The sequence below is a fragment of the Lepisosteus oculatus genome, chromosome 17, assembly GCF_040954835.1.
Source record: "Lepisosteus oculatus isolate fLepOcu1 chromosome 17, fLepOcu1.hap2, whole genome shotgun sequence".
NCBI lineage: Eukaryota > Metazoa > Chordata > Actinopteri > Semionotiformes > Lepisosteidae > Lepisosteus > Lepisosteus oculatus.
The window spans coordinates 6,398,621-6,420,081 of NC_090712.1; the positions used below are offsets into that span (position 1 = coordinate 6,398,621).

General features: G+C 43.9%; 2 protein-coding genes across 15 annotated transcripts in view; one reads left to right on the forward strand and one right to left on the reverse strand.

Annotated features, from left to right (window-relative positions):
• The window catches only part of ggps1 (geranylgeranyl diphosphate synthase 1), a 30,879-nt gene extending 24,445 nt beyond the window's left edge, over positions 1 to 6,434 (reverse strand). For 5 of the 13 annotated variants that reach the window (XM_069179982.1, XM_015362816.2, XM_006638710.3 and 2 more), the window contains exon 1: positions 4,662 to 4,968. The gene's annotated coding sequence lies outside the window, so the exon portion shown is untranslated. Of the gene's footprint in view, positions 1 to 4,661; positions 4,969 to 5,931 lie in introns of those variants that run through there. The other 8 variants (XM_069179980.1, XM_069179979.1, XM_015362817.2 and 5 more) reach the window with 5 other exon arrangements.
• Positions 5,011 to 21,461, forward strand: part of arid4b (AT-rich interaction domain 4B) — a 51,819-nt gene continuing 35,368 nt past the window's right edge. The window contains exons 1-2 of one of the 2 annotated variants that reach the window (XM_015362808.2): positions 5,011 to 5,476; positions 9,041 to 9,100. In XM_015362808.2, the coding sequence (XP_015218294.2) occupies positions 9,095 to 9,100 (6 nt within the window). In that variant the 5' untranslated portion in view covers positions 5,011 to 5,476; positions 9,041 to 9,094. Of the gene's footprint in view, positions 5,477 to 6,592; positions 6,668 to 9,040; positions 9,101 to 21,461 lie in introns of those variants that run through there. The other variant, XM_015362809.2, reaches the window with a different exon arrangement.

The window sequence follows — 21,461 nt, forward strand, 5'->3', positions numbered from 1 at the left end:
CTGCGGCAGACGGCATTTAGCAGGTGAAAATCCGCCTCGCGCCGGTCCAGCTCGACCACCTGGGAACGTGGCGCTGCGCGGCCTGAGACCACGCTCGGGCTGCTGCCCGGTTTGCGGCCACCTCACCGAAACACCGAGCCGCGGCACCGCAAACCACCCGTCCAGGCTGCCAAGAGTGAAAGCCATCGCTCAGGATGACGGATGCGGTGGCCCTCCGCCTGCGGCACAAAGACAGCGCCGGCATAAATAAGTGTGAAGGAGTGGCAGCATGCTGTGAAGTGACAGAAGCAAGACGCTTCAAAGCTGAGTAGTGTACCAACAGCTACCCTTTCAAGAGCAGAAACAAGGAGCTCCCGCAAACGATCTGTTCCTGCCTCCACAATGTACTCGGCCCATTCACCTACACACGGCTACAGATGCAGCCTACGTACGCTCTTAAAGTGAAGACTGAATTTTTCCATGTTTCAAATTGCTTGATTAAAAAAACATTTAAATAACACCGCGACACCCAAAACGGTTTAAGCCACCGGTCATTGTAACGTTCTCCGGTCTGTCCCCAATCCAGAAGGAAAAGCCACATCTAAAAAAAAAAACCAAGTAAAGTTACACTCGATTACATCTAGAGCAAGTAAGTGAACCACAAGATGCTGCAGTACAGCCAAGTATGTCACCGGACCCGTTTACCGAAGGCGGTAATAGACTGTCAGACTGCACTGGGAGCAGAGCAGTCACGAGTTAATCTTGATTTACGTTTACTCCTTGATCAAAAACTACAAACAAAAACAAAAACCAGCGACTCCTCTATATGTATGTGAAGCCACAACAGAATATTTAAAGGCCTAAATACCAACGCATAACTTCCCTAAAAAAATACAATAGATGATGAAGCCTTTTAATGACTGCAATCCAAAAGCATAGGAGGCAGATAAAACTGAACTAATGTTTCACATTTAGAAGCTTTTACTGTTACCACTTATCCGTTATCAAACCTGAACTCTCAGAGGGAGGCCTGCAGCAACTGCAAGTTTGATTTGTAGTCATAAAACTGAACAGCACGCAGTTAACGGTGTTAATGGTAGGTATTAACACTAAGCAATTAGTAGCGTTTTTTTAATAGCATGTGTATTTCATATTAAAAAAGCAGTTTTTTTTTTAACAGATTCATCCCTTTTCCAATGGCTTCATCTAATTCAGAGCCACTGGGGAGCCCGAGACTATCCCGTCAAGCAACAGGCGAAAGACGGGATACACCCTGGGTGGGACGTCAGTCCATTGCAGGGCAGACGCAGAAACACACATGCTCACCATGGGCAATTCTGCCAGAAGCCAATTAACCTGCAAGTTAAGTTAATCTGGACTTTTTGGACTGTGGGAGGTATCCAGAGGACCTACACGAACATAGGGAGAACATACAAACTCCACACAGACAGCACCACAGAATTGAACCCAGGGCCCCAGCACTGCAGGGCAACAATGCCAACCACTGCTCCACCGTGTTTAAATACGGTATCACTCTCCCCCAAATCAAAAGAATGTTAATTAAGACACCAAGAAGCCAGACAATGGCACAGACTCCTACCTGACCTTTTTAAACACCAATACTGTAGCCTTGCTTTCGAAACGCAAAAGAAATAAAATGTATGACAAACAGGAAGGCAAAGTCGAATCAGTGCAACAACAGACTCAGATCAGGAAATGAAAGGCAGCACTAGTCTTGTTACCTGTATCAGTGATAGCTGCTTCAGTTACTGCTGCCACTGTGCACAACAGCTTAGCTAACACATGCGGTGTTATTGTAGCACGCGAGGTCAGCACATGATTCGTGTCGCGGCTGCACAGAACAACAACGCACTTGTGCCCATTTTCTCTATTTCTGCCTCTCGGGGGGAATCGTGATCTGTAACATGACAGCTTAGATCAAACCATTCCACTTCCAGCACAGCGCGTCTGCTCGTTTCAAAACTGAGCGATCTGGCAGGGAAAAAAATATTTAAAAAAAACGCTCTTTGTTCAGCGATCACCTGTAACGAAGCTGCAACAAAACCCACTTCTGCAAATTAGCATTTCAAAAATGCCTGCGTGCACTCTGCACATCGGCAACCGTTTAATTAGCAGTTCTGCTGGAGCAGTTTCAGCTACAGAATCAAAGTCGCAAAATCGTCTAATTTCATTCAGAGTACGAACACTACTTTTGTAACATGAGAAAAACAAATATTGGGAGTTCAGTCTGTATGACCGCTCCCAGGTGCGCAAAAGACTGCATTATCCAGTATTCACACATTTAAAACCCTTTGTGAATCTCCTACAGCTCTAAGGAAATCAGGTGCCCTCACTCAGCATGCTGGTTTCTTTCACAAAGAGCATTCACTAGATGGATAACTCTGCAAAAGAAACGAACACTTGCATCACTTGGGAAAACGGTTTCTCTAGCCTGTATGACGTTTTCCCACCCCCGCCCGACTTTGAAACCCAAAAAGGGTCACTCGCAAAGACGCCGATTTATACGGGCAGCAGCAGCAGCCGGCACTGCGCCGACCACACGGAGCAAAGAGACTGCTCAAACTCAGACCCACGAAGCTCCACGGCCAGGAGCTCACCAGCGGAGTGCCAGCGCGAGGGAGCTCAACACGGTGGCGCGCCATTCTTCCACGGCAACCCCCCGAGAGCTGGATAGCACGGATGTAGGTCAGAGCGATGGTTCTAGAATTCTGCAGGTAACTGCAGAAAACAGTCAAGGGATGCAACACGAGACTGAGATGGAGGAGAGAAACAAGTTAATGAGACACACGAGTACCTGAATCTTTGCCCACCCCTACAGAAGTGGGAAAGGACATTTGAAGTCACATCCTTAAGTAAGTGACTCAGAGGCTCATTATACTTACACACGACCCAGCCCGCTGACCCAGTTTCCCCCCACACAGTTTCGTATAACTGGGAATTTTAACCAATTAGACCTTTTGCAATTTCTTTTTCAGGGTATTCAACATTCGAAGCCCCGCTGTGCCTTGCTTCCACAGTAAACGCAGTAGGGCAAAGATTTTTCAGAAACGTAAACAGCAAGTCTAACAACCGGATTCTCTGGCAAGTTTCCTTCTTCTACCAAATTTAAAGGTTCTAGAAGCTTGTATGTTATGTAATTACAAATCCTCCAAGCGCCTCAAACATGGTGGAACAAACTTTCCATTGATGTAGTATTTCATTACAGAATGAGGGACGAATTAAGTTAAGTAAAAGGTGTGCTAGGCGTTAAGATTTGCCCAGACTTACAAAGCATTTAGATAAGACAGGAAAACATTAAACACCGAATTGACAAAGCCGCAACCAGCTTGTCTACCCAACAGCACTTCGATGAAAAAAATTGTAATCCTATAATATTACCTGCATGTGCATCATTTACACAAAACATAAATACAGTTGTACACAGCAAAATGCAGAGACCAAAAATAGCCCAAGGCAGTGGTCCAGTCATGAGTGCCAGTGAGTCTGCAGGTTTTCATGCCACTTAGTTCTTATTGGCCTCTGTCAATTGCTGATGTCTTAAACTAGTCCAATTATCACCTCTCCCAGCTCCTCGACTATTACTTCTTTAGGAGAAAACCTACAGAGACACTGCAGGACCAGAGCAGAATACCGTTGGCCTACACATCTATCTGAAGTTCCAGTTAAAATGTTAATGTAACATTAAATAATTAAGGTTTGATGATCTCTTTTCAAGGCTGTGTAAGCCAGATTGGATACTGCTAAATTTATACCACAAGAGTTCTTTGGAAAAAATAGGAGTATGTAATATCAAAGGAGACAACTTACCTAAACCTTTTCAGTATTGGTTAAACTACTTTATACAGTATACTGTACGACACTGCTCAAACCAACGTAATGAAAGTCTTTTTTATTAAGCGCAGGTAATAAAAGTATGTTCCATGTTTTGCGTTTGCAGTTTTTCTAAAAGCAAGTACACAATACCTCACCCGGGAGATTAATACGGCTGTACACAACTCTAGAATGGGAAGAGTTTATACCCGCATTCCTCGTAAATCGCCTACTGTCATACACCAGAATTACTGTATCCGTCCGCTTAAAAAACCTGGTTATTAAAATAGCCAGACCCAGCTACAACTCAGCAGCATTTCTTGAAATACACAAGAGGGTGATCATTCAGTAACAGGATTTATCCTCACTAAAAAAGACCTACAGATCCTTCACAATTCCATTTTTAGATCTGGGGGGGAGACAGCTTCTAGGGAATTATTCCCCCTGTGCCATAAAAACGCGAAGAGACGTCAGCTTTACTTTTCGTGACTAACACACACGCAAGGTGTCATCATGTGACTCGCTTTGACAGATGACACGAGTGCAACTACATCAGTACTGCAGAGTAATTCCCTTACATCACTGCCTAGATGTAAGGAGAGAGGATTATCCTCTACAGAGCATGCATGCAACTGCTGTAAAAGTGAAAAACAGACCGTGCCTGAAAGGCTGGATTTATGTGCAATAACGTAGCCCCAGAGGCTTTATGATGAATCAAGTAGAAAAAAAAAGAGCACCTTAACGTTAGTTTTTTTTCCCCCAAGGCGCAGGCGGCCTCACCAACTCTCACAACAGGCAGTATTTTTTTTTTGCTGTTGATGTCAAGAGCACATCGACGAAGCTCCACCTACCTGGTTGGTCAGCAATTTGCAATCCGGGTCACTTTTTTTTTCCTCCCCCACGTCCGCTCGCAACCTTCCCTTTTATTAATTTATCACGGCATCCAAATATTTCTTACGCGTCGAAAACCCCACTTAAGAGGGGGAAGATCGTTGAGCCCCTCCTTTGTTACCGCACTTGACTTACAAAACGACCTAAAACACCTTACCCTGCCTCGTAATTTAAGAGCCAAGCCTACTCCTTGCTCATCCGCATTCACAGCAAGCTATATACGCCATCGCTTCTCCACCGAGCAAGCGCATAATGGCCGGGGAGGGGGGGGGGGGACGGATATTTTCTGCACGTTGCAAAGCTTTCTGGGAGTTGTTGTTCGGAGCGCCCGATGATCGTCATCTGAAACACTAGTGTTGTGTACTGCAGATTACTCTTTTGAGAACTACATATCCCAAGCGCTCCCAACTCTTTGTTACCATAGTACCGTTAGAAAATAACGTCATTTTCTTGGCAAGACCGACCAATGGTAGTCGGTAGGGGGCGGACACTAGCAGCAGATAGCCAATCATAAAGCTTGACAGTCATCGAGGGCGTTTCTTAGGGGAGTCCGTCAGTCTGTTTCAGAAGGAGAGGAGCACACAGAAAGAGTCCTACAGAAGGAGCGATTGTGTCGGATACGCATCCCGGGGCTGGTGGGGGGGAAGAAAAAAAAAAAGACTACAAAAATAACCGTCAAGTCCGTTTGCTCTTGCTTTTCGATGAGCTCATGGAGGATTAAATTACTGCACCAGCAAGAAGAGAGGATAAAAAAATCGAAAACTGGACTTCCTCGGTAAGGAATAAACAGATCGCGTGAAGTTTGTTTGCTGCCCATTCTTTTTTTTCCCCTAAAAAAAGATGCAGATCATTTGGGCACTTGCTGATTTTCTTTCCTAACGCCGGGGGGACAGACTAGGGAAATCTTAGACTAGGAAAACTGGAGGTGAGGTGGGGGGTGGAGTGGAAAAGACCAGCGTTGTCCGTAGTGAGCGCTGTCGACCCTGCTGCTTAGCCAGTCCAGAAACAAATCTATCAATTATTTGCATTCGCTCGTCTTATTCTTTCGCCTGTCAGCTTTAGCTGGCTTGAAGGTGTGTGAGTTACACTCGGCTATGGAGGAATGTATCTCCACCACCACCCCCCACCAAAAAAAAACCCCGATCATGCAGAAAGGAGTTTCTTGACGCGAGGCATCGGATCTGATTTTTTTTTGGTGGGGAAGAGGGGGAAAAAAAAGCCGTGTCTTACATAAGTGAGCTCCTCGGATTCTGCAGACAGCGATGAAATTGCCCCGAAACCGACTTCCTTTCCTCCAGAGACGACTTGCTGTCGCCCAGCGATCGAGTCTCCTCTGACTCTGGATGTCTCCATTAGTTGGCTTTTACGGTCGCGTAGGTCGCCTGCCTGTATTCCCGATCTTTTTTCTCTGTGGTTTTTTTTTCCTTGCTCCTGCTGCTGTTGTTGCTGTTGCTGCTGCTGCTCCAGTCTTCCACCCCATCGGTCACGTTTAATTAATATTTTTTTTCCCCTCCCTGCTCCCCTCTTTTATACTACAACCCGCAGCCGTGCTCGCCAGAACAGAAACAAAATCTTATTAAAGCCCGGACTGACGTGGGAGGGGGGGGGGAGGCGAAAGAGAGAAAAATAAACGACCAGGAGTAGAACATATTTTTAAATCGTTGCAATAAAGCAACTAGCGGAGCGGTTGGGAGGTTTGCGGAGGGGGGGTGAGAAATGAGACTAGGCTCAGCGTTGTTTTCGACAGCTGATTTTCAAGCACAGTCCAGCCGTGAGCACTCTCCCCCAGAAACACACACACACACTCTCTCGCCAGCAGTAACGACTGGATTACATTAAGCGGGGTGACATTGTAGTGCCTGGTTTGTCGGATTTAATGGTTGCTGCTCGTCCGCAGTCGGTCCCCGGCTGCTCCTCCGTCTCTCGAAGTCGGTGAAGACGACGGCGGCGGCGGCGGTGAGGGGAGGTCGGTTTAGGTTTTTGAGCCCGTGTCACTTTGTTTAGTTTAGCCTTGTTCATGGTGGGTTTTGTTGTTGTTGTTGTTGTTGTTTCTTTAAAAAACAAAATCCTCGTTTGCCGTTTCACGCCGTGGGAGAGGCGTCGGGGTTGTAGTTTGGGGAGTCAGCGAAAATGTGCAACCGAAACAGCCTCGGACAGAGGAGCCCTCTCTCTCTCCCTCCCTCGTCTGCGTTTGAACGCGGAAATCGCTCGATGGGTTTTTGTCCGCCGCTCTGTGTGTGTACTTCGGTGCGTTTTGGCAGCCTCTTGGGTTGGCAAATCAAAGTTAACGATTTCAGATTTCACGGAGACCCTACAAAAGAAACCAGCCCGTCTGTCCCCTCCCTCCCCCTCCTCCTCTTCCTCCTCCTCCTCCTCCTCCGGTCCCTTTCCTAACCTCACCAGCCCTCCGATCTGATGATGTGTATCACGCTGTGCTGCTCGGAGAGAGTGCCAACAGGGGATTCCTGAAAAAAAAAATCGACTTAAAAAATCCCCCCACACACACGCTTGCTGGCTTTTATCGAGCTGCTACAGCTGTAGTGTTATTTTTTTGTTGTTGTTGTTATTATTATCGTCACCATCATCATCCGCAGGTTGCGCGAGTGAGGTTGTTATTCCGTTGAGAAACTGTCAGTTGGTTGAGACAAAAAGACAGTACACCTCGACTGACGGGGGAGAAATAAGAGAAGGGCGATATGGATTAATTTTATTTCTCGCTGTCTTTCACTTGGCGTTGTTATGACGGATTTTTTTGTGTGTGCGTCTTTCTCTACCGTACTAGTGTCGTGTTGTTGGCGAAATGTGTTTCTGCTGTGATACAGAAATGGCGTCATCCACTTAGCTGCCTGCACTGATACACACACACACAGCAGACATTACTCCCCGTCCTCAACCCGTGTCAAAATAGTTCTTCTTTTTCATTTTATCCCTCCTTTTCTCTCTCTCCTTGCCCTCCTCGATCGCGTCTGTAACCGAGCCGTTTGGAAATGACGCCGAAAACCGAAAGTTAAAAAAAAAAAGCTGCCGTATTCTTTTTGTTTGTCTTGCTCATTCATTTTTATTTCAGGGACAGTGGGAGCCCCGTCTGGTTTCGAAATCGGTTTAAATTGTTTCGCGGACAGGAGTGAAAAATAAAAAAATAATGATCGCGTTGAAATTGAGCGTCAAACGTCACGACCTATTTTTCTGTACAAATGTCCCCCGTTCTCTGTACTTTTAGGAGATTTAATAGTGCTAGTTTAAATGAACATTTCTTATTTTGGCACACGTGAACTTCCGTTCTCGTACAGCTGCTGTGTTTGGTAGGATAGCGTCGTGGAGAGAAACGTTAACGTGTTGAAATTTTACTGTCACAAACTATGATTTGAGGTCTTCCTTCGCGATGGGCTTTAAGTTACAGAAAGCAACGTTAAAAATATATTTTCTGCAGAAAAGAGAACAATAGATGTAGACAGTAGAAAGAAATGCTTCTTTACAAAATGTGATCTGTGCTTGTTTTTACTGGTTGTTATCGCACACCTGTATCGCACATAGTGGATACAGATCCTAAGTCGTCGTGAACGTTAAGGAAAAAATAAATTACTTGTTAAAAGTTTGCTAGTGTGGGACTGGAAATAAAAACTGGAACACCCTTGTATACCAGAAATAGATTTTTTTTATTGACCTTCAGACTGTGTACTCCAAGAATGTCTTGAAAAGAATAAGGGAGGAATTAGTTTTTATTTAGAGAGAAGCTCTGCTTTATTATGAACAAGAAGGTTGTCTAATCATTATCTGTTTGCATCCCTTTAAATGGTGAATTCATACTCTTGATCTGTCTTGCTGTTCTTCTTTTGCTTGGGAGGCCTCCCATTAATGACGAGCATATTTTGACTATCTGAAGTATATTTGTCCCGCTTTTTCGATTGTTTGATCTATTATAATTTCTTCTTTCTTTGCTCTGTGATGCACACATTATTGCACGTTAACGTGTTGAGATGGATACCTTGCCCCACTGAATTGTGATTTTAAACTCACTGTGATGCATCTGAACTGCATGTTTACAATACAACTCATTACATACACTTTTTTGTCTTTCTCTTCTTGCGTGAGGCCTGGCCACATGAAAATCGGGCAATTCAGAGTCCAGTTTTTATCATAAGCACAAGTGCAATGAAATGCCTCTTTGCATGGATGCTCCTATACAGAGACATTAAGGAAAGACCTCCTTAAACGCACAACAGCAGCAGCAGCCACAACAACAAGAAAGTCAACACTCAGTTTAAGTAAAACTCAGCAGAAGCAGTGCTGTTGGAATCCCTGCACTCATTTCCCCATCTAAAAAAATATTTTCTTGCAGTTTCAGGCTTGACACCCTGGTTCCCCGGGAGGAGCAGAGGAGTCTCGTGTGAAAATGAAGGTAAGAGGTGAAGGAGGGGAACTGAAGGCTGCTGTAACAGGAAACTCTAATCTGGGTTTAGGACGCCGCTCAGTCAAGGGCTGTGAGGTTTAGTTGCTGTACTCCTGTGTCATGGCTTGACCTGCAGCTTATACATCCTTTGTTCCTCCCATATGGGACCATAAATGTACTTTATACAGGGGGGGCTGTACCCTGCTGAAATATCAAAGTGAGCATTTATAGTGTTTGTGAGCTTGCAGACTGCAGGGCTTCTTTCTTGCAACTGTTAAACCACATTGGGAATAACAGTCCGGGGCACCAGTGTGTGTTACATTCAGGTTCCAGTCTACACCCTGTTTAATGCTTCTTAATGTGAGAAGTAATCTCTCTTGTTTATATGTATATACACTAAAGACTTTTTTTAATTTAAAATGCTCAAATCTGCAAGTTATTTCCGGACTTTAAAAAAAAAAACTACTTGTTGGCAGGTTCATGTGAAAGTGTTTGAATTCATTCTGTAACTGATGGATTGTTGTATTATTGGTAACTAAGCTGGTAAAGGGATACACGGCCTTATTTCAGTGGAGATTATGTAGGCAGTATTTTTTTCGAAAGATCCCAGAGTACCTGCAGATTGTGTACTTAGGAACAGCAGGGTGACTCATTTTTCGCTCTGTTGAATTGTAATTTATTCCTTTTCTGCCCTAGGTTATTGATCATTAAAAATAAAAATGATCAGGTTTGTTCCACAACATGACTAAAAGAGATTTAAGCTATTAATATTTAGTTTTTTTTAATGTGATTTGTATTTCATTTTTTCTAGCATTTCAGTGTTTTTTTTGTGTTTGTTTTCACTATTCAAACTTCTGATCTGCAGTTCTGTGTAATTTTCCACTGTTACAGTAACAGTATGGGAAGCCTTTATTGCACTGGGTACAGAAAACAGTAGGTCCTAAATCTGGCCTACAAAACTGCGAGTTTACCCCTCCTCTCTCTTCTTTCTACTCCTTTTGCTCTAATAGAGCAATACCTAAACTCTGATTCACCATGTCATTTAATTGAAGCACTGCAGAGTCCTGTAGTAACTTTTAAGAAAAATCTGAAGATTTTTCTATCCACTACTGATAAATGATGTGTTACGGTATGTTTGAGCCACAGTTTAATAACATTCTCGTTCAACATGTAATTCAAAATTGAATGTTGTAGTCCGTTATGTTTGGGACTATCATTCTCTACTGTGCAATGCTATTACCTTCTGCTGTTGCACAATATCGACATATGACATATAACGATAATATAGCCGCTACATCACTACTTTCAGAAGAGCGCTGGTCATTTATTTATTGTGGTGACTTATCTGTATGAGTTGTGTTGGCATCCATTTCTACAGCTGGTCATTTTCCTGGGGCATCTACAGTGAAATACCCTGCTTGTGACCACAGCAGTGTCTCATCTGGGATTTGAACCTTCTAGTTACAAGTCTAGAACCCTAACCAGTGTCCACACTGCTGCCCACCTTCAGAAGCTCGCTGGTGTAGAATTAGGATTTGTCGAGCAGTAGAATTGCGTGATGCTGGTTTCTCTTGATGTTGCTCCAGTGATCGTTTGCTCAGTAAGTGGTTTTTAAAAGGTCAGCGGCCGGCTAGCATAAAGTTAATGGTGCCCTGTGTAGCTGCGTGTTGTTTTTGCCTCTGAAATACTTTATTGAAAAAGTTACTACTCCAGCTTTCCTAGTGCAGGCAAGGGAATGTGACCAAGTGTAATTACAACATGCATGATTGGCTTCTGTGTTACTATGGTAACATGCTGCTGGATAATTACCTGTGGAAATGATCCTATTGGCTGTTGGACTGACAGGGGACTGGCATCCAAGAAGACGCTACCATCGTTTTTTGTTTAAATAAATCTGGCTAGATGCTGCCTCAGAGGTGATTTGGAATCCCTCATCTGTTAATAAAATAAAGAATTATAGGATGGCAGTAGTGGGGGGAAAAGAAAAGGGGAGTGGACAGCATGTGACATGCACTGGGTTTGGTGTTCTGGTTTCGAGGCTCGCTGGTGTCTCTGCAGCTGTCGCTGGTTGTGTGCATGCCTAGTGGGAGGCTGGGATTGTGTTCCTGCCTCTTGCTTTGAGCTTCTGAGATAGGCACTGGGTTGCCTGCCCCTTACCAAGCAGTCAGTGGCTTTCTGATGACCGATGGGTAGATAATTGGATTTGAGCTGAGGGGCAGTGCTGAGCAAAAAATGAATGTGATGAGCCCCACTCTTTTGAAGCATGATCTGAAGCTGTGCTGTGAAATGGAATAGAAGGACAGGGACAATGCAGCTGTGTGCTAGCCAGAAATGTGCTTGTACTGATCTTCTCGTGGAAGTGGACTGCTGATTCTGAAGTGTTTTTTTCCCTCATCTTCCCAATAGGCACGTAGGTCATGCATGAAAGACGGAGGATATCTGGAGTCTCGAATAAAGGCTTTTTGCTGCACAGAGCTACACAGGAAATGTTGTGATTGTTTAATTCGGGGGGACTTTGGTGATTGAATTACTGCCAGCAAACCTCCTGATCTTTCCTTTCTGTTCTGCATGGCGTTATTGGATTAGGTCTCATTGCGCTGCTTTTTCTTGGAGGATCTACAGCCTAGCCTGGCCAGCAGAGATCGTGGGGAGTCCGATTTAGTTTCTGGTGCAAGGTCAGGCCTGCACGTGGTCGACGACTCAGAACGGGAATATTTAGTGACGTTTTAAGTGTTGGGCCGGAGGAGAGCTGTGGAAGTCCTGGTGATTGCAGCCAGTACCCCAGCAGTTACTTCAGAAGACTGGGCCTCTCCGTGAAGGGATGGGAGCTGTGTAGTGATGGAGCCAGCAGTGTAGTCTGCTGAGCGCACGTGCATTTTGTCAGTGTGCGATCCTGTCCCTCTGAAAAGGCTTCAATGCAAAAGTGGAAAATTCTAGCCACCCTCACAACAAACCTAACTTGTAGAGGAGCTGAAATTCATTCAAAAATAGCCAATTGGTAAATTGCTAGTGAAATCTGGGGTGCAATTAATCTGAAGCCAGCAGGTAGTGGAGTTATCAGGGCCTGGATTAATCATTTTTAAGAACTTTTTTACTTCTATCTCGGGGCCGGTTGTATCCACTCATATGATCCAAGCCAGGAACTAAGGCCTAATATAAAACTGAGTGTGGCATTGGGCCTTCATTTGAGATGGTGTACTTTCACACTTTCATGCCCTTCACATGAAAATGTGAAGATGGTTCAAAGATCAGTTTCTTATACAGCTTTTTTTATGTCTTTTATGGTTGCTTTCAGACTTCACTATATTATATAAAGAAGACTCAATAAGCCATGTTTTCTGTATATTGGAAGAAGTGTTAACAGGTAACACAAGCTATCAGTACTGTATTTACTAATAGTGCAGCGCACTATGAAAGTATTGGTTTGCAGCGAATGTGCATTAATTTGAGCTGTATAATAAGACAGATTAATTTGTCACAGACTCCCTTCTGCCACAGGCTGGAGTCGCTACTCTTGTTATCTCACCAGGACCTTTACAGAGGACACAGACAGGAGGCCTCGGCAAACTGCAGGGTGTGAAAACCTGTGCTGTTTCACACAGCTCTCGCAGTTGAGTTTAGCCAGCAAGGATTTCCTTGCCTTCTCCGAGCTTGTTTTTATCACAGGCCCCATGTTTCTAAACCGTGTGTGGGGGGTAGGTTTGGCAACAATTTTCTTTCCCTTGTCTGCATCTTTTGCCCGTCTGCATTTTCGGGGGTTTGTTTATGTTGCACCCATTTAAACTATTCCTCTAATCTCTATCCCAGTCAAAAGCACTGAAAATCTGCTGCCTGTGAAGTAAAGCCTCTCACTTTTGACTCCAGATGTGTTAAAAGGCCAGGGGTCGGTGTCCCCCGATGTGTCTGGACCAGTTTTCCTTGTAGTTTGGGGGCTGTCTGGTGTGCGTTGCTGCACCATGTACCCCGGCACAACCCGGAGCTCAGTGATGTGGCCTCGTGTATTAGCTCCCCTCTGCCCTGCTGTCTGGACAAACCTCATTAGTTCAGCCCGAAGCCTGCCTGGCCTGAGGTCAGAGTTCCCCGCAGCTGCCTGGGGAAGCCTCCCGATTCTTCGCCAAGCCCGGAGGTTCCCCTTTTTTGAAAGCAGGACAGTGGCTGGCTGGATGACCAGCTGCGTGATGGCAGCCTTTTTATTTAAAGCCTTTGCCCGTGAGGACCAACATTTAGACCAGCTGTAGGCACTTGGGACTGAAAAGTGAAAACATCTCTGAGAGCTGAGCAATCTGTCCCTCCAGTTTCTAGGAAGCTGAAACTTATGGGAATTCCTGAATTTAAGGATGGGAAGGTCTTGCTTTAAGTGTCCAGCTCCAGATGTTATGTTCTCAGAAGCTGCCACCAATTATTCAGTGTGCTGCAGCTCCTGCAGGTGCATTTCCTTATCTGCTCAAGGGTTAAGTAAAACATGCTAAAGCATAGTAACAGGTTTATATTCCTTGAGTATAAAACACACTCCTGGCTCATCTAGATGGTTTGTTTTTTTTAGTGACCATTACAGGGAGAGTACGATAGATTGATAGTTGGATGCTTGAAAAAGATATCAACGTTTACAATAACACATTTTCAAGTCCTGACTCGGCTTTTCTCAAAATCCCCTCAGCTTTATTTTATAAAGTGCTTTTCAAGAGGAACATCCTTCACAAAATTCTGTGAAAAACATTGTATCCGAAACATAAATGCAGAAAATCCAAAAAGTGCAAGAAAAAGTTTTACTGTCAAAATCACAACCTATAGTTGCAACATGGAAAGACTCTTATAAACCCCAGTGCAGTAGTATTTCAGTGAGTGCTGTATGAGCACAGTCGCCAGTCGGTAACCCTGAATATTCAAACTCTCTTTGGTTTTCCCTTAAAATAAGGACTAGATGCAAAGACATGCTGCCGTAGTGGAACATAAATCTGCATCTGAGCTGTCATCTCGCTTTGCATTTTGTATACCTCAGATCTCAAGGAGATTGCAGTAATAACTTCGCTGAAGGAGTAACGTCAAGTGTTCTGATCTCCTAAACCTGTCTGCTACACTGTAAGAACAGACAAGTGCCAGGAGTACTGTCAGCCGGCGCGCTGACAGTGCAGTCCTTGGGATTGAATTAATGTTTTTGCATGTTGCTCAGGGATGGTTTGTGGTTTAGATCCCCTGAAATTCCCGGACTTGCCTTGTAGATAGCGCTTTAAGCGTTTTTTCATTAATCACACTTGTCAATGGAGTGGATGGCAGCTGACTTTCCCCGTTACTACCAGCCGCTGGTTCAAAATGAGCTTCCTCTTCGTTGGGGTAACTGCGGAGAGTGACCGCCTGTGACTAGACGCCTACAGAGCTCAGCTGATGATGGGGCTCCATCCCCCCGCCACCTGTGAGCGGAGCCTGATGCTTCAATTCTGACCTGGAAACCCCTCCAAAAAAAGTTCCAGCAGTCTGGTCGGCCTTTTGACGACTGAGATGTCTGTGCTGTGTGGCTCATTGAGAATGCTACCCTCAAAGCATGTTTCAAAGGCTCTTTATTTTATTGAGGGTAGCAGGCCACTCTGACTACCTATAATGGGTGCAACTGAGGTCCCTTGTTGCAGTTACAGTGCGGGTTTCCTATTAAAAGGGAATATTGTTTCATTGCATTGTACCGTCAGAAATAAAGTTACAAACCAGCTTTTGATGCCCATGCACTTTTTGAAACAGCTGCCTACTTAGATCTTATGTAAATATCTACCCGTGCTCTTCACTCTTTGGCCTTAAAAGTACTGTTATATGCAGGGGTTCGCACTGCTCCTGTATCTCCCCGGTTTGACAAACAGCTGGAGTGTCCTTTGTTGAGAGCTGGAAGAGTTTGTATGATTGAAAAGATCACAGCCCTTGTGTGACACGCTGGAAGAAGCAGAAGGCAGGCAATGGTGTTGTGGTCAAGCTTTGCTTGCTCTGTTGTGCAAAACCATTTGTGTACGATCATCTGGTAGACTGCCTTAGAAACATTGTGCACGCCACAAGAGGCAGATGAATGATCAATACTGTGTAAATGTCTGTGAGCAGGTTTGATCAATTTTATATACCTTAGCAGAAAGTAATGGAATAGGTAATATAAGCATACTGTCGGAACCCGTTTTTGTAGTGTAGGAATGAGTAAAATATCTGGGGAGGATACGGTCTGGCCTTAGTGAAAGGGAGCTAGCAGCTGAATGCTAATAGATACGCTACACAAGCCGGTCACAGGTTAATTTAAAAATCATGGGATCACAGCTGCTCACAGATCTGGAAGTCAAATGCACAAGTTATTTCACTTAGATCTTGGGGTCCGATTCTCTTGGGACCAACTTGAGTGCATTGTTGTGCATTGCAGGAAAAATAAATTGGCAGAAAAATGATGACTGTAGTGTTGGCACAGTAACTAACTGCTGCTGAAATGTCAAAGTTTGACTTCACGTCCCGATAAAGACTGGGACCCATAACCTTGGCTTCAGGCCTTGAAAGAGCCATTCAGTTTCTCGTCATAGCCTGGCATTGGATGAAACAGTCAGATGATGAGTATGGGGAATTTCTGATAAGTTTTTCTTTTGGGTTTTATCATTTTTCCTTTACCTGTTAGCGATTTTCCGGAGAGGAACTCTAGTGCTCAGCTTAAACCACAGTGTCAGATTTCCAATTCAACAGTGTGCTTTTTGGAACCATAAAGAGTTTGCCCGTTAACCGGGAAAATCTTCTAATTGAACGTGCAAGATGACTGTTTATTCTCGTAAAGCGGTCTGAAAGAAGAACCGAAGGCGATGCAGTCCTTTTGAGATGGGCAGGGGTGTGCTGATCTAATGTGACTGGGGAAAAATCTCTTGCCTCTAGAGCCTGTTAATTAGTGTTTCCCCCAGGCACCCTTGTGTTTGGATCTGTGTCGCTCTGTTCCCAGTGTAGCCCTGCTGTGTCTGACCTGTGCCCTTTGACACTCCTTTAACTATGGTCTCCACGGTTTTCCAATTGACCTCAAATGAGATCGCACAGAAGAACACAGTGGGTTCCACTCGTAACACAAACAGTATCTCCTTGCGCTCCAGCTTTGAGTGTGCGTGTTTAAATACTTTTTTTTCCCCAACTGCATTGCAAAAGGTATTTATTACATAGGACAGTTTCGTGGAGCTTAGAAGTCTAGGGTCTTTTAAGAAATCATGGCCTTGAGTGAAAACCTTTGAAAAGTTTTAAGTGTGTTTATCTTCCCTTAGACTTGACATTGTCCTTAGCTTGTTGCCAATTTCTGTTCAGCTTTCAGGTAGAACAATTCTGCCTCAGTTCAGAAGCTCTTTGAAAGCTCGCTGCAGCTCTGAGACTAAGGTTTTATTCTGATGCGGTAGAAATACCGGGTTTCTATATTTGGTGCGTTTGTGTTGTGGGGTTATTAAAAAGCCCTTTGGTTTTAGAGCAGGTATTCTAACTTTTATATACCTTGAGGAAATTTGAAACTGGTACAGGTGAGTCATTTAGGACATTTTTGGGGAATAATTTCTACTTAAGATACCCATATTATCCAAATGCAATGCTAGTATCTCATTTGTGTTAATTACAATGCTGCTAATTAAAGTGTACTGTGGACTATAAAAATGATTATTTAAATGTTTTATGACATAGGTTTATTGATGTCTTTCTACTGATTTAATCTTTTGCAGCAGGGTAATAATAAGACGGCATCTGCCAGGTGATCTGTGATGTGCTTCCCTCTTAGATCGGCAGATTGCTCCTAGGCTCAGATTTTTCTCTTTCTGTCTGGGGTACACCCTCGAGGAGCGGTGAGCTGCGTGACAGCAGAGTATCGGTCTGCTCGGAGCAATACGGTACGACAGAGTATCTGTCTGCTCAGAGCAACGGAGAACAGCATCCCGATCGGGGCTGTAAGTCACAGCCTCCGCCCCTTCCCCGTGCCTGAGCGGGCGCAGGAATAGAAGTGTGTCCTGCAGTCGGGCTCGCTCCCGTTTTCAGCTCAGCTGCACTGCAACGCCGCCAAAACGTTTTCCTTCCTGGGTAGCTCGAGTCGAAGCTCTTTTAATTTGAGGAACGTGTAGGAGGGCTCAAGAAACGAGAACCGAGAGAAAGCAGTTCAGCAGCAACGGGGCTTTTTCCATCAACCTACCAGTTGGCTTTCAGTTTGAAGCTGACCTCTTCAGCCACCCAGGCCTGCACCCAGTAGACTATGAAGTGACTTTTTCACACTTCAGGATCTTGCCTGTTTAATAATAACACCAAAAAGTGTAAAAACCGCTTATAGTTTCCTGCCACGAAGTCAGGATCTGTTAACATAGTTCATCATGCACTCATGCCCTGGGCATGTTTGACATGAGTTTCAGGTCAGTACTTCCTGTCCCTGTGGACATTCTAACCACAGCGTAAATAACGCAGTTTAACTGATCGGTCACAGTGGGGTGCTTCAGCGCTGACAAATGAGAGGTTCGGGACCGAGACCCAGCAGTTGTTCGTTTCTGGACCAGTGCTTCTGGATTTTCCGAACAAGCAAGTTGGCGTGCACCTGTTTTTCCCAGGACTTCACTTTTCCGAGCAAGAAATTTCAGATATTTTTATCGAGATGATTTTTGGGTGTTTTTTAGCATGATACTTCAAGATGGGAAAATTAAAGTTCCATGCTGCTTTGTCCTATAGGCATTGATTTAAAGCAATGACAAAATCTGTCAGGCGTGGTTTTTATAGTGGGTTTGAACAGCAGTGTGCAGTGTTTCATACATGGTTAAAAGTCAAATACACTTACACTTTGTTGAGAATGTTTCTTACTTGGGTGTTTGTTATTGCCATTTGTTTTAGTTTAGTAATCTCTCCTAAGCTTGTTAGAATTATATCTGAATCCTTAATTAGACAAGACGTTTGCTCTTGTGTGGCGCGCATAGATTATAATGTAGATTGCAGATTGTTTGGAAGAAACATGTTAAAGCTCTTAAAAGATTTAACGAGTTTAACATTTGTCAATTCACTGCTATAAAACATACAATAATGAGACTGAAAATGGAAACGGCGCTCACAAAGGTAGAAGTTGTTTTCTTTGCAGTCCATAAATGATTTCAACTTTCTGTGTGGGTGTGTTTTTAAATGGACTCTGTAGCAGCTTGTGTATATATATTGGGTGGAATTTGGTCTTCAGTTTCTGGGTTTCAGAACTCATTGTGTGTTTTCTGAAACATCACCTCAATCTTACTGTGGGAGAGTTTGAAACAGGGTTATTAACAGTTTATTATTAATTGATCAATTAGTAAAAGCTGTTCAGTCACAAGGGTTGGCAGGTTAAGAGGAGACTGCTTACAATTGTACATGCTGAAACTGTTAAAAACATTATTGTTCTTGAAATAGGGTACTTTTCTAAAACAAAAGTCTAAACAAGCAGTTGCAATAAATAAAGGCACAAGTTGGTACAGGATTTGAGATTTCAGCTAGAGTACTAAAATCAGTGACCGGGCTTCACCTAGGACAAGATTTGTGAGTCACTTTGGAGAATTTCAAGAAATCACATAAGGTCATGAATCTGTACTAACTCAGAAGGACACTTGATTGCTTAGAAATAATCAGAAGGCTAAGTATTGGATGTGTGAAAATACTCCAGTACATATTCATCAGGTATTTCATGAGAATCTATCCTATGTTATTATACAGATGTAATGCTTCATTTATTTTTTTTCTTAAGCTCAGGCCTTAATAAAAGCTCATATTTAAAGCTGTTGAAATGTGTGAAAATGAAAACCCGTAATATAATTTAGTGCAGTTGTAAACTCATTTGAATATTACAAAGTGAGCTGAGTTAATTGTATTTGGTTAGTCAGCATGAAAGGTAAATTAACATCAAAAGTACAACAGAAGCTGTAGTGTACGTCAAATCGAAATGTAGATCATATCTTTTTAGGGCTGTGCTGCCATCAAGGAAAACAAATGCGTATTTCGTAAGTACATTTTCACGTAACGAGGAGATAAGTGGTCAATTAAATGTATGAACAGTCTGTTGCATTATCCAACGATAACACCTAGAAGCTAGCGATAGCTGAGCTGGAACGTTGGGTTTAGTGTTCAGAATGTGCAGACTTGCTTTTGACTGGGGTTTGCTCACATAGTGAAATGTTACAATTTTAACAGTTTCTAACCTGAGCGTAATCTCTGTGCATGAGGATGCTTATCTTTAAACAAGACCACACTGCAATCGATTCCACTGCATATAAATGAAAGTCAACTACTGATAATGTAGGTATTGCATGACAGTTGTGCTATAATAATAATAATAATAATTGCTTACATTTATATAGCGCTTTTCTGGACACTCCACTCAAAATGCTTTACAGGCAATGGGGATCCCCTCCACCACCACCAATGTGCAGCATCCACCTGGATGATGATATGCTATCATGTGGTTATCATATTAAGTGCACAATAATCTACTATCTTGTACTGATGAGATGCGCAGTTTTTTTTTTGCTTGATGTTAGCAATGCACGTCTGTACATCCTTTTCTTAAATTTTCAGTTTACTTTGTCCTCTCTTTATACTGAGTGTTAATGAACTGTTGCAGTACTAGAAAAGGGTACTCCATCCTCTGACAGGAGCACAACTCGGTCTTCTAGACAAGTACAGTCCTACCACAGTGGCCATTTCTTATGCAAGGCTGACCTATCGTTCAAAAGATACAAGCCTGTTTCTGCAGCCTGTCATTTGTTTCCTGATTTTTATGTTGTGGAATGATCAATGAAGATCTGTCATGTCAGTGGGCTCGTTGGCTCAGCTTGATGTGTTTGGTAGCTGCAGGGCAGCTTTCTGTTTGCAGTGACTTAACAGCATGTGCAGTGGCCTGCTCACAGGTTTAAGTTTACGGCACAGTCGCAGAACTTCACAGGTCTTTGTTCCAGGAAGCTCTAGTGATGAAGCATGCCGTGAAGAAAAAGGCCAAGTGTTTTTTTCTTTCCTGCAAATATTAAGGAGCAAATGTTTTGTATTCTGTGATGGCTGTTCTTTCTCTTTTAATGGTAATGATAAGGCGCTGTTGCATTTTATAGCACTTTTGATGTCAAAGTGCTTCTCTCAGGAGTGCATCTGCTTCTCCCAAACACCGAGGTGTAGTATCTGGGTGATGCGTGGTAGGCATTCTCCGTCAGTGGGCCCACTGAACATCCGATCAGGTGGAGGAGAGATGCGAGGCGGACCTTAAGGCAGGCTTGCTTGTACAAGCCCAGAGTGATACTTAACTAAGACACTGAGGTTAAGACCCCTGCCGCCCACCCGATAACGAGGCTATGGGATCTTTCATGACTACTCAGGCCCTCAGTTCAGCCGCTGAACCGATGGACAGCACCTCCCACACCACAATGTCCCCAGTCGCCACACTGGGGTATTGGGTTTAGAAACTGGTGTTGAGGGCGGAGTGTGTCCTGCAGGGCCACCAATACACATATAAAAGCTACCTGGCTTTCCTTAGAGGTTTCCTGCCCCAGTACTGAAAAGGCCCTGCCTTGCTTAGCTTCAGATATTTAATATTGTCAATCTAGAAGATATTACTGCTTTGACTTTTCCTCGGGTAGAGGTAGAATTGAAGACCTTTTACTGAAGGCTGGGTGTCTTCAGTTCCTTATTGCACTGAGACTTAATGACCTGTGGCTGGAGCCAAAAGGTTTTAAATCATCCAGATTTTGTCAGTCTTTGGCCTTTGCTGTCAAAGGCAAACCATAAACCAGCAGTAAAGGTTCTGCCTACAAGTGAACATCTGTGGGAGAAATGGGCATTGGTAGGATAAGATCAAGACTAAGACTCTGCATGCTTTTTTTTATCTGTTTTCGGTATTCAAAATGTGTGCATATTTTTTGCAAGTGAAATCTTTGTTCTTCGGGCAAAAAACAAACGTCCTCAGTAAAGCACAACCTAACATTGATTTTCACAGTTAGTCCTGAGTTGTGCAGACATGGTGGCATCCCTTGCAAAGGCCTGGAGTTGGAGTAGGATTGTGGGAATGCTGTTGCGTAAGCTGATAAACGGGGATCCAGTCCAATGTTCCTAGACTAGTCGTCGTTGGTCTAGTCAGCAAGGGCTTGCCGCTAGAAAGACGCTGGCAGAGGTACAAGTGCTGTAATTCACTTTTGGCTAACTGGAGAGCAAAGTGCGTGGAGCTGGTAACTCCGGGCTCTGGCGTACAGAGTCCCACAGTGTTCCAGCATTTCAGCACAGAGCCGTTCTCTTTAAGAGCTGCCAGCTGCCTGATCTGTATCGGAGAGGAAAACGCTCTGCTGCCATAGTTACAGAGGTGCCAAGAGCAGGCCTTCACCGCGGACAGCTCAGGCTTGGGCTGCCTCACGATTTACCACAGAGCTGC